Source organism: Malaya genurostris, chromosome 2 (assembly GCF_030247185.1).
Source record: "Malaya genurostris strain Urasoe2022 chromosome 2, Malgen_1.1, whole genome shotgun sequence".
Lineage (NCBI taxonomy): Eukaryota > Metazoa > Arthropoda > Insecta > Diptera > Culicidae > Malaya > Malaya genurostris.
This window is the reverse complement of record NC_080571.1, coordinates 222,989,878-223,009,553: the sequence shown is the minus strand read 5'-3', so window position 1 is coordinate 223,009,553 and position 19,676 is coordinate 222,989,878. Positions and strand designations below refer to the sequence as shown.

The 19,676-nt window shown below is 36.2% G+C and overlaps 2 protein-coding genes across 5 annotated transcripts in view; one reads left to right on the top strand and one right to left on the bottom strand.

The window, feature by feature from the left end:
- LOC131427746 (protein gustavus) overlaps window positions 1-4,007 on the top strand; it is a 337,641-nt gene extending 333,634 nt beyond the window's left edge. For all 4 annotated transcript variants that reach the window (XM_058591207.1, XM_058591203.1, XM_058591204.1 and 1 more), the window contains one exon: window positions 308-4,007. In XM_058591207.1, the coding sequence (XP_058447190.1) occupies window positions 308-447 (140 nt within the window). In that variant the 3' untranslated portion in view covers window positions 448-4,007. The remainder of the gene's footprint in view (window positions 1-307) is intronic.
- Window positions 4,008-14,042: 10,035 nt separating this feature from the next.
- Window positions 14,043-19,676, bottom strand: part of LOC131427744 (L-selectin) — a 66,098-nt gene continuing 60,464 nt past the window's right edge. The window contains exons 3-4 of the mRNA XM_058591202.1: window positions 14,970-15,370; window positions 14,043-14,890 (exon numbers count right to left, since the gene is read on the bottom strand). Coding sequence (XP_058447185.1) covers window positions 14,732-14,890; window positions 14,970-15,370 — 560 coding nt within the window. The 3' untranslated portion in view covers window positions 14,043-14,731. The remainder of the gene's footprint in view (window positions 14,891-14,969; window positions 15,371-19,676) is intronic.

Here is a 19,676-nt window from a genome sequence, read left to right as displayed (position 1 = left end):
CATTGCGAGGCCCACTTGGCTTAGTCTTCTCTAGTCAAGGTTGAGATTTCCTTACTCGTCCGCATGCACAGTGTGCTCCTTTCCAATACTTTTTCCCGAATAGTTACCTCTCACTTTTTTGCTGTCAGTGTTGCCAGAGGTTATTGCAATGGAAGCATTTGATCGGAAATCTGCATTTTTGCATCATGCAACGATCAAACAATGTACTCCTGTTGAGAATGTTGGAATGTCGAAATGAAAACAATCGCCTTTCAGTAGGCAATCCGTTGTACGTTATACTAATTGAATTGTCTTTTCTTCATTTTAGCTGAACCGCTGCCACTGATGGATCTGTGCCGACGAGTCATCCGCCAAAAGATCGGCCGGACGCACCTAGAGGAGCGCATCGAACACCTCCAACTGCCGCAGTCGATGAAAACCTACCTGCTGTACCGGGATCGAAGATAATAGACAACCCAAAAGCCGACTACTAATTATTTAATGAAAATAATTATTATCGCTTACTATTATTATTATTGGCTAGATATTAATTTCTCCTCGGATTAACAAACCGATAATTAGGGTACACAAATTTTCTTTGGTCGTATTTCGGCTACGATGTATGTGTAATCGACTACGTTTTAGGGAAAGCGTTCTGTCTGAGTTTTCAGGATAGGGAAATGAGAGAGAGATAGAGAGAGATAAAAGAATCGATAAAAGTTTTCAGTTCTGTTCGCTTGTTGGCAGAATAATTTCCGTCACTCCCACAATCTCATTTTTTTAATATACGGACTCTGCGATAAGTAAATCTTAAGGAAAAAATAGTAACACTAGGAGAAACACTAAAAAAAAAACAGATGCAAAGTAACAAAAAATTAATTATATATATATTGGAGAAAAGTATATGGAAAAGGCAAAAAATATTTTCACTTTTAAAATGCTGTAAAAAAGGAAGGAAAAAAATGTAAGATAGATCAAATTGAAATCAAAAAGCGCAAGGAACCACTTTTTTGATTTTAGCAATTGTAAAAAATTAAGAGAGGAAAATGGCTGACTTTCCCTTCCAAATCCCCTGAAACAACCTCCCCCCGATGTATTCCTTTGAGTAAGCTCAGCAAACGCACGATGTGTTCTGTTCTATTAAGCTTTTAAACTGTAACATATGTCGTCACAATACAGAAATACAGAAACTGTTTAACAAAATCACGAAAAAAAAGAAGTAAACAACTACACAAGAATAGTGAAGCAAACCAATCGTTACTTTTTGCATTTATCATCCTCCGAGGTTTGGGATGATTAATAGCCACTCCTAGGCCGAGAGTGATCTGTTCTTCCAAATATTTGAAAAAGAATATACCATCTTTTGAAATATGCTAGTAAAGAGGCCAGATAAATTATTTATTTACAATACAGAACTACCGACAGAACAATATTTCTACGATCGCAGGCCTCCAGCAGGATCTAGGAGTCGGTTTGGTGGATAGATTACAACTGGAAACAGAGGCTTAAACGAGACGCCACTGTCTTCATTCAATTCATGAGATCATCACAGTCAAGACTGTCGTCTGGAATGAGCCCTTCGTTCAGTGCTGATTCAACTACCAGAACCGATTCTCTCATTCAAGAGTCTGAATCACGATAAATAGGAAATAAAAAAATAAACATCACCAACAGAAACTTTATCTGAAATCGAAGAAGAACAAAGTAACGAGAAATTCTCCCGACACCAGGAAGTGTTAAACCGATTTGGCATTTCTTTCTTTTTGTAGGAATTTATTCGAATGACTTCAAGAGAGTGGAGAAGTATAGAATGAAAAATACATCAGTAGAATTGAATGCAACAAACAACAAGGATAAGACAAACAAGAAATCCGTGTGATTTTTTATTATTTGAAGTGATTTAAATTTAGATTGAGTAATTACAACTTTATTAAAACTAACACGAAAAGTGAGAAGATGAGAGTGAGTGAATGAGGAATTACATATAGGATGCAGAAAACATACACAAACGAGTATAATAACTTAGCATGGTGAGCGAGTACATTAGGAAAACTGTAGTTTTATAAGAATATCCAATTGGGAATGTGCGCGAGGCATCCGAGTAGGCGGACAACAAAAGTCCGTTTCTTTCCAATTTCGGTGGCTGCGAGTGGTTGAACGTGAATGCGAGAGGCTCGGTCAGTGTGGGACTATTCTAGCAGTATAAAGCAAACAAGTTAAACAACACAAAACTATCGAAACTCGTACGAAAGTCAAACAAATCACTGAATACTTTGATTATCATTGGAATAAAAACGAAAAATATGTAGAAACCGAATAAGACGCAAAAAGGGTTTCGGTCGACCAACTTAAGCGAATGTTTGGGTTATGGACTCTTACTTTCGGAGAGCATTATCCTTTCACGAATCTGAACGACACGGGCTAGGACTAGTAAAATGGCACATGAAGCAAACAAGGTCGACTAGAAGCACTGAACAGCATTAATGAGAATAATTTGAATAAAACCTCGTCTCTAATTTCTCTTCTTCAGTTTTATTTTGGCAAAAATATTCGGCAGTCAATCTCAATATCCGATAAACGGATACCGTTCTGAGTTGTACCTTCTGCAGGGCCGTAACGGGCAGTAATCGATTATTTATTGTTAACTGGAAATTCTTGTTGCCATAAATCAAACTGATACAACACTGTAGTTACTGTGAATTGCCAAAAGAAACAGGAATAACATTGCAGTCGGTGCAGCTCAGACTTCAAAGTTTTTAGTATTTTTAACAGAGAACATTCTCGTTTCGCGAAAGTAACGACAAAAATTACAAAAACAGAATTGTGAAGTGATTTGATTTATATTTTAGGTTTCCTTGTATAAAAAATCTTTCTTCTGTTTACCTTTTGCTTTGTTCAATTTATTTTCATTTTTGATTATATAGTATAAAATGCTTAAAACAAGAGAAATAGTCAAAATATAGATAAATGATTTTTATATGAATGCCTTCAGAGTTTTATTGATTTCCAAATCCTTAATTTTTTTTTGTTTCCATTAGTTGTTAGTACTACTCAGCATGCATTGGATATACTTCTTTTGGGAATTAACAATAACGAACATCGTTCACGCCTGTTGGTATACAGCAGGAAAAATAGAACGATTTAGGCTGCGTACGTTTCGGGTCGAGCCTACGGATATGCAACCGAGCAAACCTCGTAGAAAACGCCATGTGGAATTCCATAAAAACGTAATGCATTCACTGCTCATTACCTCCATCGGTCGTAGAAAAACACGCCCACCCGCAATATACGGCATAACTCGAGTTTTTCTTCTGTGACGAGATTCCGCAAACGCGGTCGGAACAATTCTAGTCTAACCAGAATGATAGAGAAGATGTGTGTGTGTATGTATGTGCAAGAACAGGAAAAGAATCGATTCACAGGAACTCTCCAGCAATTCTTAATCATTTTAAGTAGAATAAATACGCGCAAACTAATACCAAACTGGAAATCATTCCCAGATATGCCAAGTTACGTGGGCAGAACGTGCGAATAACAGGACCGAACTGAGTATTATCTGTACTGTAACATTCGCTAATAATTCAAGTATAGGTCAAACGCTAACTTAACAACTTGCAACGATTTCTGCACATCCAGGGAACATCAGAGACCTAAACATAGACAGGCACCAAGCAGAACTACACTAACTAGCTCAGCAGATAAATAGGCAAATGAGTAGACACTAGACAGAGAGAGAGAGAGCTATCCAAGAGCAGGTGCAAACAATTTGGACCGCTAAACGATATTCAATCTAATATGTAAAACAGAAGTATGCTACCAGACAAATGAAATAAACAGTTCAAGTTGAAATGATCCTAACCAATAACTGTAACATTACGCAAGCTGCTGAACACAGACAGGAAGTAATGATGATAATTCTTCAAACAGGATAAGCATTATGGTATATGATAACAAGAAAAAAGTAAACAATAAATGTCTTTTTGTATAAAAACTGATTATTAAGAAATAAAACAATATTATAAAATTTGTACCAGTTGTATCATTGATGTCATTGATATCGATTCCACATTGGGCTATTTCTAAAGTTCGTCTTCATTTGTTGAGCTTCACAGTGAGCGTTACAGTTGCTCAATTGAAGCCAAATGAATTTCGAGGCAAGTTACTAACAAGTCACTCCTTAATACCGGAACCGAAAGTCTAATCCATTGAAATTCAACAACAACCCATGAAACTATGAGATCATTCATTTGAAACTAAGTTTATGAAAATCGGATAAGTCATCCCTGATAAATCGAAGTAAAATTCCATTTTAGATCTGCGCCTTATAATCTAACCTGCCGACTCAGACTGATTCAACTATCTCTGAGTAAAAGGAGTGTATATTTTTTGCACATATTATCCTGTAAATCTCAAATTTTTTGAAACAGTTATCAGCTCAATGGCCAGTTCTCTCAGGTTTTGTATCATTTGATGGATAATTTATCATCCGGCGCAAATGATTCAATCACTGTCCTGCAGTGGAGTTGTCGAAGCATCATGCCAAAACTTGATTCATTTAAAGTTTTATTGCATAGTCAAAAATGTGATGAAATTTAATACTAACTGATAAACCGAATTGAAAACCTCGCAGTAAAAACTATTTTACTGCCGAGTCCGCATTGTCTAGACTGCCTCATGAAATATTAGGTCAGTGTGTGCAGTTTTCTTCATTTTTAGAAAAACAATTCGAAACTTGCAAATAAGTTGTACCAGATTTATCTGCTTGAAATGAACGCAAAACTTACCGACATGAAAATATTATCATAAAAGTTTCAGAAATACAGCATTACATACGCAATGAAAACAAAAATCGATCAATTAATTTGTATTCGGTTTTCATCTCGCGAAAAAAATGAACAGACCTGACATCACTTTTCAAAGATATTGAACGAAAAGTTACGTTCATCATAGTTACTCTCCTAGTTATATATTACCGCTTGAGCAACTTGTTCTTGCAACTAAAGCACATGGGCTCACCAAAATAATACCTACAGTGAGTATCACAAATGTCGGGTTCACTAAGATGAATTACTAAACTGTATTGTTGTTTAAGTCAACTAGTTTGATAAAAACGAAAATTTCTCTTTTCAATATTTAAATGTTCATATTTCCTTTTATTTAGGTAACATAAATCATTACGTTGGGTGAACCATTTTCTTTTCAACACACTGTTACCCTCAATGCCATATTGGAAAATATTGAAGAAAAATTCATTTCAAGATTTTTCAGATTAATTGAAACATCAATATAATTTAAATCGTCTGAAAAGGTGTATGAATGTTTGATAACTTTCTTATACATATTTAAAACACTCTCCCGATCATATTCATTGAAAAAAATAGATTGTTATTTTCATAGAAATTGATGTGCAACCATCAAATCACGTACATTCAAAGGCGCTTGAAAATTTAAGGCGTACGAAGACATGTTTCACCATAAAAATGCAGTTCGTTGTCGATTTTCTATTTACTAAAACATAAAAGATCAATTTTACAATATGAAGTATTACCATTTATTTGTGTGCAGAATATTTTTAAAGCTCCATGTTTGTGTTACGGGCAGTTGTATAGAAAATCAAATGTGAAACTTATTCATTAGAAATTATGTTTGCTATGTTTTTGTAAACATCAATTCAATTCTTGTTTACATTACGTATTAATTCCCATGAGTTTCACAATTGTTTTTTCGCTGATTTAATTGCTGCATTTGTAGTGGGATCGATGCATGAGTTTTTGTATCAGTTGCACAATAATTGTAAATAAATGATCGTGACAACGGTTCTTCCGTTTAAAGATTATGTTGCACAACACAACTTCCGTTTTAAGATATTTTGCACAACACAGAAAAATTGGCTTTTTCCATAACACAACAGTTACTACAATAGTAATATGAACTAATTTGATAAATTGCACAATCTGTCGAAAAATACAGGACAGCAACTTAACGTGCTACTTGGGTGGAGTGCATCTAGGAATTAAGAAATGCTATTCCTTTTATAGATTAAACATTCCTTCGACTTCTAGTATAGAAGTTGTTGCTCTTCAAATAAACATTGCACTTCGTTGCAAAACAAAAAGTGTTCTGTAAGTAGCAGAAACTTTACGTCTGCTTAGCGGTTCAAATTGAACTGCCGAGTTTAGCACTAAGCAGTTCAATTTGAACTGCTCTGCACTGATGAGTCAAAGACGAAACGTAAAAATAATGAAAACGGTTATGTGCCCTAGCACAAAATTTGGCTAACCCCTAAATGACCATACCTGCATCGGCCAGAAATAGTCGAAAACACGTTTTCGTTCGGCACGTCAGAAAAGACATTGCACTTCGTTGCAAAACAAAAAGTGTTCTGTAAGTAGCAGAAACTTTACGTCTGCTTAGCGGTTCAAATTGAACTGCCGAGTTTAGCACTAAGCAGTTCAATTTGAACTGCTCTGCACTGATGAGTCAAAGACGAAACGTAAAAATAATGAAAACGGTTATGTGCCCTAGCACAAAATTTGGCTAACCCCTAAATGACCATACCTGCATCGGCCAGAAATAGTCGAAAACACGTTTTCGTTCGGCACGTCAGAAAAGACATTGCACTTCGTTGCAAAACAAAAAGTGTTCTGTAAGTAGCAGAAACTTTACGTCTGCTTAGCGGTTCAAATTGAACTGCCGAGTTTAGCACTAAGCAGTTCAATTTGAACTGCTCTGCACTGATGAGTCAAAGACGAAACGTAAAAATAATGAAAACGGTTATGTGCCCTAGCACAAAATTTGGCTAACCCCTAAATGACCATACCTGCATCGGCCAGAAATAGTCGAAAACACGTTTTCGTTCGGCACGTCAGAAAAGACATTGCACTTCGTTGCAAAACAAAAAGTGTTCTGTAAGTAGCAGAAACTTTACGTCTGCTTAGCGGTTCAAATTGAACTGCCGAGTTTAGCACTAAGCAGTTCAATTTGAACTGCTCTGCACTGATGAGTCAAAGACGAAACGTAAAAATAATGATTAAAAGAAAAGACTTTTGTATAACTTCGGTTTATATTCCTCCTATAGTTCAAGTTGGACAACGTCAGCTAAATAAAACGATTGAAGCCCTCCCTGTCCCATGATTGATTCTGGGAGATTTTAATTCGCACGGAATCACTTGGGGTTCTCTCTACAATGATAATAAATCCTCTTTAATATACAATATTTGCGACAATTTGAGCATGTCAGTTTGGGTAGCATGACACGGATCCCAAGTGTATTAGATTTAGCTCTTTGCTCGACTTCAATTCGACTAGATTGCACCTGGAAAACATTTTCTGATTTACATGGTAGCGATCATTTACCATCATTTAGTTAATATTCCATATGATTTGACAAAAAATATTGACTAGATTAAAAACCAAAGTAATATTTCAAGTGTCTTAACTTCAATGGACGAGCTCCCCCCACTTGGATAATACGACTTTCTCGTTTGTTCGATTCTGGAGGCCGCAGAACAAGCCCAAACCAAATGATTACTTGGTCCGACGACTAACAGAAGGCCTCCAAATCCTTGGTGAAACAAAGAATGCTCAGAAGCTAAACACACGAAACAAAATGCTTGCAAGACGTTTGTAAAACGAAGAGGAGAGACTCATCAGAATTTTGAAAAATTCTTGACATTGGAAACCAAATAAAAGAGCTTTCTTCAGGCCAAAAAATGTAGCTGTTGGAGACATTTCGTCGAAGATTTGTCTAGAGAAACCTCAATGATCACTCTTTGAAACACGGTCAGACGAATGAGGAATCGTAAAGTAGGAAATGAGAGCGAGGAATACTCGAACCGATGGATATTTGATTTTGCTAAGAAAATTTGCCTAGATTCTGTTCCTACGCAGAGCATTTTTCGAAATCTCGTCCAAATAATGGTTTCATTGGTAGCCCCATTTCAATGATGGAATTCTCTATAGCACGCTTGTCTTGTAACAACAACAGTAGAACAGAATTAAATGTAATCTGCCTGACCTCTCAAAAAGACGTTTGTTGGAATTGTTCAACAAGTTTCTTGCGCAAAATATTGTTCCATCCGACATTCAAAAACCGGAGAAACCAGCTTCCAATCACAAATCATATAGACCCATTGTCATGTTGTGCTATATCAGAAAATTGTTCGAAAAAATTATACACTTGAGTCGAGACAACCCACATTATCGAAATGACGGAATGCATAATGTCATTGAATATTCGCTCATTTTATGAATGTGTTAGTGTAAAATTTAGGCGCCTTAAGCCATTTCACTACACTCCAGCTAGAGGAATGGATGATGCTAACTAATGTAGGCCGTTTTGTTAATTTCCAGCGAATTTCAACAGTTTATGTTGGAATTCTAAAAAGAACTGGTTATTTACTAGTTCTGTATATCCGAAAAACATGAAGATTTAAATTTGTACATTCAGTTATGTAATGTTTTTATTCAAAAATAAACTGAAAATCAGCACGAAAACGTACAAAATCGGAAAAGAAGAAGATGAATTGTCAATTCAGTCCGCATCTTCTCACTCAATTCCGACAGATTTCCGAATCAATCGGTTGTAGGCAAAATTCATTCGGAATCGGTTGTTGCACTGGAGTTGGAAATGATTCGGAATTCCACATGATTTCCACATGGAAATCCGGATGAAAATTTCTCGCCGATTCGGAATTGATTCGGAATCCATTCGGATCTGATAATGTGGGAAACAGCTTGTTATCAGATACTCAGTTTGACTTCCGTATAAAGCCTTACATTGCAACAAAAAACAACAAATGGTAATATTTTTGGACATGATTCAGATTCCATTGACAAGCTCCACCAACATGGACTTCAAGCGATTATAAATAATTATTTGCACAACCTTTTGTCAGAGAAGTGCATGTATTTTTCACATGGCGATTTGGCAACATTCAGAATTAGCTACATGGGTCTCCCGCAAGGCTCATTCCTCAGTCAGCTCCTCTATAATTTTTACGTGAATGACATTGACAACTGTCTAGTAACCCCATGTACACTAAGACAACTGGCAGATGATGGCGTAGTTTCAGTTACTGGACCCAAAGCTATTGATCTGCAAAAACCATTGCAAAATACCTTAGATAACTTGTCCATTTAGGTTGTTCATCTGGGTATCGATTTCTCTACGAAAAAAAACAGAGCTGGTCGTCTTTTCAAGAAAGCATGATCCCACGCTGCTTCAGCTTCATATGATGGAAAGAATGATCGCGCATTTTTTGACTTTCGAATTTCTCGGGTTGTGATTTGATTCCAAATACACGTGGGAAGGACACATTAGGTATCTGATAACGAAATGACAACAAAGAGTAAATTTTCTATGAACAGTCTTGGTTGGGTGCTCATCCGGAAGATCTAGCAAAGCAAAGTCTTGGCATTACATAGCCTATCTGTTTCAACAGACTTCGCAGTCGATTATTAGCGTACAGAATCATTGCATGGCTAGTACTACGATCCTACTGACGCTATGAATCCTTCCAGGTTAGGGCTCGAACATATGACAACTGGCTTGTGAGACCCGTACCGTATACATTGAACCGCCAACCCGGAAGATCTAATAAAATTTGTCAGACAACGATATTTTCAGTGATGGAATATGGATGCGTTTGGTTTCGTTTCGCTGCAAACTCTCATATTATCAAACTTGAGCGAATTCAGTATCGTTGTTTGCGAATTGCTTTAGACTGCATGCATTCGATACATACAATGAGTCTTGAAGTTCTGGCGGGAGTTCTTCCATTGAAAGATCGCTACTTGAGCTTCAATCTCAAACAAGATTCATGACAGTATATTTTAACCATATGTTACAGGAAATCAACCTTTTAAGATATATTCCTATCCGTGACACCCTCCTAAATGTCCCTGACTCAACTTTATTTTTCGACACATCCATGCAGCGCGAAGTGCGTGGAATCCCGGATCACCTACGTTCGGTGGAAATCCCAAAAATATTTTCAAGTTAGTATTGTAAGGCATATTGACGCTGAAAAAACGTTTTACACGGACGGATCACGAATTGAAGAAGCGACAGAATTTGGTATATTCAACAATAATGTTTTGGTCTCATTCAAGATTCAAGAACCTGCATCTGTTTATATAGCAGAGTTAGCAGCAGTTCATTATAGCTTGAGTGTAATAGTCACATTATCTCCATACCATTATTTTCTCTTCACAGATAGTCTGAGTGCAATTGAAGCCATTCGCTCAAACGCTGCTGACAAAAATTAACCGTTTTTCTTGGGCAAAATAAAACAGTACCTGAACGACATATTGAACAATAATTATTAAATCACTATAACCTGGGTTCCGGCTCATTGTTCCATTCCAGACAATGGAAGAGTCGATATTTCAGCCGAACGTGGTGCTATTGAGGGTGAAATTTATGAGCGACCGATTGCTTTGAACGAATTCTTTAGCACGTCTCGCCAAAGAACACTTGCCAGCTGGCAATCTTCTTGGAATAGAAATGATCTGAGTTGGTGGATGCACTCAATTATCTTTAAAATATCGACAAAGGCATGGTTCACGGGACTGGATGTGAGTAGGAATTTCATTCGTGTGATGTCCAGGCTCATGTCCAATCATTACACGTTAGATGCACATCTTCTTCGAATTGGACTTTCCGAGAATAATTATTGTGCTTGTGGTGAAGGCTATCGCGATATTGATCATGTCGTTTGGACATGCGTGTAGTATCGTGATGTCGGATCTCAACTAATAAATTCTTTGCGTACTCAAGGTAGATTATCCAATGTCCCAGTTCGTGACATTCTTGCTTGCCGTTCAATTTCAATTTAATAATTGACCCTTTTAGACTTTGTTCTGACTCCAACTGCATCCATTAGTTCAACCAATAGCTAAATTTGAATAGAAATGCCGTACTGATACAAGCAAACTCGAAATAGTTTATGACATTATCAACAAAATGTATCAAAGCCTAAGCAAAGCCTTGGTATTACATTCCTGTAGTGGAATTTGACCTTCTGTTTCAACAGACTTCGCAGCCGATTCAGAGTGTACAGAACCATTGCATGGCTGGTGTTACGATCCTACTGACACTACGAATCCTTCCAGGTCGGGGCTCGAACATATGACAACTGGTTTGTAAGACCAGTGCCTTATGCATTGAACCGTCAGCCCGGGACCTGTATCAAAGTAACAGCTTATTTTATAATTTATAGCAGTTAATCGTTTGGTTTAAATAATATTCTAGAGCAGATTTAATAATAAATGACGACGTTGTGACTACATTAGAATTATATTATGATAAGAATTCTATGTAAAAGTGATGCTACGGAGAAGAAAAACTTATGTAAACTGTAAAAGTACTTTGATAAAGTAATGATATAATACCATTTAGTTCGAAGTCTGTGGATCTCATTCAATTTTGCCTTTCTCAGAGGGCCGAGTTTCATATACCTTTAGAACTTTTCTCGAAGACATAGTACAGATAGCTTCAAACAAAAAGTTCCATAGAATACTTTTGAATTTTATTCGGATCTGACCTCTGGCTCCGGAAATAAAGGGTGAAATGTGTTTAAAATTGCTAACCGTCATTTAGAGTGATGATGCAATACTGGTAAAATTTAATCCAAATTTGGCTAAGAACAGTTTTAATTTGTAGGTTATGTTAGTAGCTCGCCAAACGAAGTTCCCGGCTCCAGACTCGTGATCAAAAACTCAAAAACGGACTTTACTTCATTTTCTCAGAGACAGCTGAACCGATTCTCACAAACTCAAGTTCAAATGAAAGGTATTATGGTATTATAAGCTGTTATTGAATTTGGCCCGAATTCGACTTTCGGTTCCGGAACTGTTTAAAGTGACGATGCAGATATGGGAAAAGGTGATCTAAATTGTGCATAAAACTTATAAACAGTTAGAGAAGAACTTAGAGAAGGTTATTCCAGTTTATGCTCAAATAAACTCTCTTGACTTTATTAGGGGCTGGGGTCCACTAGGAGATTGATAGTACCTATTAGCTCTCTCCGGACTGTACCAGCCTAGATGCCGTGTGGAATCCGGCGGAAAAAAATGAACCAAGAATAGATCCACTGGGTTCCTGCTTCCATGTCGTAAAAGGCGACAATTGCAGGAGTTTCTTTTTCCTTTCAGTTATCAGATATTTTCAATGTTTTACTTCTGATTACTCTATTTTACTAAATCATGTCTTTATTCAACCTATCAATTTCCGTATAGCTTCGTAGAAAAGTTTTATTAGGAATGATTTCTTCTTCCATGTTATTGATTGTCTTTCAGGATTATAAAATGAATGATAAAAATCAACCATTGCGCAAATCCGTTTATATTACAAAGTTAATAACAGAGATGACATGAATCGGTATATTGAATACATAGTAAAAAACACTTGATATTAATATTTCAAACAGTAAATTAATATTTTTCTCGGTAGCCGGCTGCCCAGATCAACTAATATAACCAATTAATAATTTTAATAAATAATTAAAATAATAAAGCGGAAATAATAAAGAATCAAGACGCGTGTGAAATCTGTTGACGTTTTTTTGGTGATTTAAAATGATTTTATAATAACTGTTTAGAATATTTCAATGCAATGAATCAACTTTTTTGTCTAAATCCTATTCGCTCGTTTATTTTGTATCACGTAGTTTCATTTATAAAAACGTGCTTAATCCACATAGCAATGAGATGATACCTTTTTTTTATCAATCCGAATGTGTTTTTTTTGCATGACTAAAAAAAAACGCGAAAGGTAGATGCATAAACGAGTGACTACATACTCGACAGCCGGCTGTCCGGAGTTTTGTCAATTTCGGAGATTGACTGTTTCGTGCATTATATTGCCAGCACAAAGTAACACATAAAACGATAATACTTTAAAACATTCTTGGTAGCCGGCTACCCAGAGCAATAAACACATGATAACATTATTAAAACATTTACTAACAAAGTATCCTCTCCTGTGATGCATGTGGGAATGCAGAGGATTCCTCGGTTCTTAGTAGCAACATGCATCGAACTAACAATCCTTTCCCTCCCAAGTAGATCTGCATTCGGACGTGGCCGGCGTCGGTATTGATCAGCATGCATGGTTCAATACAGTTTGTACAGTGTGAAACAATGTGTTATTCCCAAACATGTTACTTCAAAAAATCATTTTGCAATCTCAATTGGTCCAGATCAATAACGGAGTAGTAACACACGGGCGGTCTCTAATGCTAATGCTAATGCTAATGCTAATGCTAAATAAACTCTCTTGACTTTATTCTATATTCGATTTTGAAGAATCCCTTGGTATTGTTTATGGAAATATAAGGAAGGCATCATCACACCACTGGGTTTTTAAAATAACAAACAATTACATTGTTCAACAAGTATTATTGCGAATAGTAGAGCAAAATTAAATAACTAAAAAGTAATAAGATATACATCGAAGATTAAAAAGCGATAACTGTACCACTTACTTTGTTAAATTATTGTAAACCAAAAATAAGTACAAATAAATTCAAAATGTAACAACAACAACACCACTGGGTTTTCAAATTGTTTTCACGTTGACTTTGGATTAGAGATAGTCTAACCTAACCCGAACCCGACGACGTATATTTCGGGTCGGATACATAAAAATTGGTGTTTATCGGGTTCGGGTCGGGTACGGCTGCCGATTTGTGCAATTTCAACGGGAATGGGTCGGGTTCGGGTTGGAAAATTTTGTCGGATTTCGGAACTTTTCGGGTCGGGTACGGTTGAAGATTTTGATTTTTTATCGGGTACAAGTCGAGTTCGGGTTTGGAAGAAAAATTAATCTCAGGTTCGGGTCGGGTATGGATAAAAGTTCTATTATTTTCAATTGGATACGGGTCGGGTTCGGGTTAGAAAAAAAACTTTCCCGACCATTTGAATCACTTTGAACAAATTACCTTGCTAGAATTGGATGTAGTGAAGGATTCAGTTTTCCTATTTGATCAGAATAATTAAATAGAAAGAATATGCGTGACAAACATATATTCGTTTTGCAATGCCAGTAACTCAAAAGACAATTCACTGTTTAGTACTATTTATTTTCCAACACAGAAAACAAAAACTTACAAATGTACAAACTATCGAATCACTAACACTGGAACAGTAAATGTGCACAGTTTCTACCTGCTGCTGTCACAATTTCTGCTCTAGCATCACTGTTTCATCTAAACCATTTTTTCTTCCTTCTCTTTTAACATTTTTGTACAGAGAAAATTCGCATAACTGTTGAGTTGAGTTTTTCTTTTACATTAAAACATAATTACAATACAATAAATAATAAAAACACGATTAGTATTAACATATGGTGTGTAGCTCCTGTCGCTTTTTTGTCAGCTTTCTTTAATACGTTCTCTTCTTTATGGATGGGTTCGACGCTGCCAAATCTGAATCTGTCACCACAATTGTATTGCATCAACTATGACTGTAGGAGTTTTTGGAAGATTGCTTACTTTGATTGGTCTAGGCCCTTTCAATGACTTGTTTGTGTGAAATGGATTATTTGCAATTTTATAATTTTGAGTAGAATCCTGAACAATTGAAAGAGAAGCGCTTCAATTTAAATATTCGAAATGTTGGCAGCTTCAGATCTGATAACGTTTATATGCAGGACTGGGTTTCATTTTTGGACACTGGGTTCTCTGAATGTTTTGGACTAAAGTTCAGTTGTAGACCGCATACAAGATGTCCCTTTTTGAAACGATGCTTTTTACAGACGAACTCCTGGATTTCGAGAGCGGACGAAGTTGAGTAGCTCGTCCGAGTCTTCACACACGAATGGCTTCAAATGATGACAGGCGACGTCGTGCCATTTCAAGCCATCGTTATAGAAATTGTTCAAGATCGACAGGCAGGATTCATCATTACCCTGTAGGGAAAAGAAAATGGAAGAGTTATTTCGAGTTCCATATCATGGCCGAATCATGTCGTTGGTCGTCGACACTAACCTGAGCAGCTTCGCGGTTGTCCGGCTGCTGCTGACCGTATCCTCCGGTATAGCTCCAGTCTCCGGTGTTGCGCTGGGTCGTTGGTCCGATCTTGACTCCCGATCCAGACCAGAACCATCCGTTCTCGTTCGGTGGCTGCAGATCGGGACGATCACATCCGGCGAAGTTGCACTTGCGACCGGAAGTCCAGATATAGCGCACGTTTCCGCGAGCGATACGCTGCTTGATGAATTCGTTCTCCTGGGGCGTCTCCATCGAGACGGCGTCCATACAGTGCCGGCGACAGATATTACGAGCGTCGAGCCAATCCACTTCCAGGTTGCGGGTCGGGTTGTGCTCCCAGCTGAAGAAGTAGGAATGCGCTACACCCCGGGCATCTCGGTACGTTGCGTGTCGTACGCCTGTAGGATTTAGAGTAGAAAATTAATAAATTTTAATGTTTCCATTCCGGAACCGGAAGTCGGATCCGTCTAAAATTTCATAGCAGCCAAAGGAATCATAAAACCTTTGATTTAAATCTATGTTTTTTAAAAAACCGGTTAAGTATCCCTGAGAAACAGAAGTGAGTTTCGTTTTTTGAAGTTTTTGATCTCTATTTTCGATACCTCCAGAAGAGGACACCGAAGGCTGGTATAGCTAAAACCGTTTGACAATCATATTACAATTTTTCTCACAGTATTGCAGAGCTTTTCTATCCTTCTTTATCATCACCTTATGTGACAGTTTTTTGTAATTTTTCCGGAACCAGATAGGTTAATAGGTCAAGGTTAATAGATTAAAGGTAAAGCAAAAAGCAGACATTGAAAAGCCAGACCTACTGAAAATGTTTACTTGAACCTGAAGCATGTTATTTAATAATCGTAATTTAATAACATAAAATAAAAATAAAAATAATGTTCCAAATTTGACATCATAAGACACATTTTTCATTTGACAAACATCAATGTTACATTTTGTTCGAGTGTATTCTTACATATTAGATGTGATCGTTGTTGCTAGAATAATATTCCGAGAGATAGCGTTTAATTCGATTGTGTATTTGGAACACCATCTAACTAAAATCAGAAAACCATTTTGTTCAACCACTTTGATTAATTTGTTTCATAGATATAACAACACAAGCTGTATTGAAGCACCTAAATATTATGAATAAGACGATTTTTTTGCAAGAATTCGACATAGAGTTTCTTTTTAAGAGGCTTGATTCACTTGTGTTTTTTCATGCAGTTCGTTTAAGTGTTTAAATTCTGAAACACAAAATCAAAACTGAAGTAATGAACGCAAGTAAACACGTTATCTCTTGCGTCGTCGTTTTTCAAAAACAGAATATTTTCAGTTCGTCTTGCTTTTCACTGAATTTATATTGCAAAAATGACGATCGCTGCAAAAATCACACATAACGCCTGAATTTATGTTGCAAAAATTATCATCGTAGCAGAAATACGCCTGAAGTTATACCCAATCACTTCAAGTGCGTTACGTTTAAATTTCATCGAAATCAGTCCGAATGGATCATGATCCGAGAAATTTCAATAATGGTGTATTATCATAACATGAAAATATATTATTTTCCTCAAATCATGACTCGTTTTGCTCATTTCTAGAATTGAAATTTTGCCCGTGTAATGTTACTGTCAATCGGGTTTATCGAGCATTCAGAAACAAGCAGTCGAGTATATGGATGTCATAATATTGATCGATTAATCGAGTAATCGAATAATAACCCGTGTAATCGAGTAGTATTTAATCGATTATTTTGAAACTAATATTCGACTACTAAGCCAATCGAATACTTGGAAAAATTCTATATCAATCATCGAATAAATAATCGAGTAATCGATTAATAACCCACATAATCGATTGAAACACAATCGAATAGTTTGAAAATTATCTCGATTATTGAATAATCGAATAATTCGAAAAATCCGACATCCTTAGTCGAGTAAGAATCCATTACTCAGTTCTTCTTTGAGACAATGTGGGTGAGGAAGAGTGAGGTAAGTACTGTGAAATCAAATCTGAGATCCATGAATTATATCACTACTTGGTTCCAGCGAAAATCATTGAGAGATTCGAACAAACTTGTTTCTGATCGTTTGAAACAGTTTACCTTGTAATTTCGGAACCAAGTCCGGGACGGATATAGCGTGATAGATTCGATTCCCAACCATGCACATAAGTTTGTCTGACCCGAAGAGAACGCGCGGCCGGCTTATTAAACTAAGTAAATTGCGTGAAAAATTCAAAAAAATGAGACTACGTAGACTTTAGGCAAAACCCCCTCTCCCCCCTCGTAGACAAACGTAGACTTTTGTCAAAACCCCACAAACCCCCCCCCCCCTCTTCCCAGTGAGTATATGTAGTTTATGAACGGTTCCTAATGTATGACACCAAACCCCCCCGTTTGTGGTTCAGGACTAGGTTTTCACAGTGACTACATAGTCTTTCTATATGGAAAAAGCAGAAAGGAAAAGTATCTGTTCTATTTGTATTCACGCCAATCTGCTAATGTGTCTAATAAAGGGTGATTTTTTAAGAGCTTGAGAACTTTTTTAAACAATAAAACGCATAAAATTTGCAAAATCTCATCGGTTCTTTATTTTAAACGTTAGATTGGTACATGACATTTACTTTTTGAAGATAATTTCATTTAAATGTTGACCGCGGCTGCGTCTTAGGTGGTCCATTCGGAAAGTCCAATTTTGGGCAACTTTTTCGAGCATTTCGGCCGGAATAGCCCAAATTTCTTCGGAAATGTTGTCTTCCAAAGCTGGAATAGTTACTGGCTTATTTCTGTAGACTTTAGACTTGACGTAGCCCCACAAAAAATAGTCTAAAGGCGTCAAATCGCATGATCTTGGTGGCCAACTTACCGGTCCATTTCTTGAGATGAATTGTTCTCCGAAGTTTTCCCTCAAAATGGCCATAGAATCGCGAGCTGTGTGGCATGTAGCGCCATCTTGTTGAAACCACATGTCTACCAAGTTCAGTTCTTCCATTTTTGGCAACAAAAAGTTTGTTAGCATCGAACGATAGCGATCGCCATTCACTGTAACGTTGCGTCCAACAGCATCTTTGAAAAAATACGGTCCAATGATTCCACCAGCGTACAAACCACACCAAACAGTGCATTTTTCGGGATGCATGGGCAGTTCTTGAACGGCTTCTGGTTGCTCTTCACTCCAAATGCGGCAATTTTGCTTATTTACGTAGCCATTCAACCAGAAATGAGCCTCATCGCTGAACAAAATTTGTCGATAAAAAAGCGGATTTTCCGAATGGACCACCTAAGACGCAGCCGCGGTCAACATTTAAATGAAATTATCTTCAAAAAGTAAATGTCATGTACCAATCTAACGTTTAAAATAAAGAACCGATGAGATTTTGCAAATTTTATGCGTTTTATTGTTTAAAAAAGTTCTCAAGCTCTTAAAAAATCACCCTTTATTACCCATCCACCTTTTTTACGCTCAACACAGTGAATATTATTGTTTTCCGCTATGTATTACGGTAGGAGCTGTACATAGCAAAAGCCCTAGTATCTCGTTGACGTCGAGATGTTTTTTTTTCTTCAGCAAAATTCACAAAAGCAAATTGTAAATGACTCTGATTACGGGTCCACCCAACGTATTCAGAGCTTTCGATAATAGTAATAATATGAAAGTTACCTCAATAATTTTGGCTTGCTGTAAGTCCACTTGTTACATCTTTTGGAAATATTTTGAACTGAATACGTAAAGAGATCCAGATTTGATGAAACGTTTTCAAATAAAAATCAGAGTTTTGGTAGATGCGTCACAACTTCATTGTTCCATCAGTAACTTGTATTCTGGGTGGGTTCTGATGAACGGGTTCTGGTCTGTGTTCTGATGAACGGGTGTCGATTATCGATGTCGGAAATCGTTTCAGAATCGAAGATGGCGACTGTCGATTCGTCGAAGTTTGTGGTAACCAATATGAGTAATCTTTGGAGGTAGTCAAATGGTGAGTCAAGTTCTCACAAGTTCCTATCTCATGCCCGAGCATCTATGATGACATTTGGTCAATAAAACGGCGTCGACTGGGTGCTATCGCCTTCTGCGTTAGTAGCAGAATGAGAGGGTGCGAAATGGCTTGTAGGTTGAAGCCCATCCTAAAGTGCAGTATTCATCATAGTATATTGCAATTTGTGATTCTGTTGTTAGTTTCATTATTTGTTATATATTGAATTGAATTATATTACATTGTATTGTTATTACTATTATTATTATTATTATTATTATTATTATTATTATTATTATTATTATTATTATTATTATTATTATTATTATTATTATTATTATTATTATTATTATTATTATTATTATTATTATTATTATTATTATTATTATTATTATTATTATTATTATTATTATTATTATTATTATTATTATTATTATTATTATTATTATTATTATTATTATTATTATTATTATTATTATTATTATTATTATTATTATTATTATTATTATTATTATTATCATTATTATTATTATAAATATTATTATTATTATTATTATTATTATCATTATTATCATTATTATTATTAAAAAAAAATATTATTTTTCCTGCAGTACTGCGACGAAAGAAGATTATAACTTACACAGCGACAACAACTGTTATATGTTGTATGATAGCATATTGCTTCATATATTACATTATATTATATTATATTATATTATATTATAT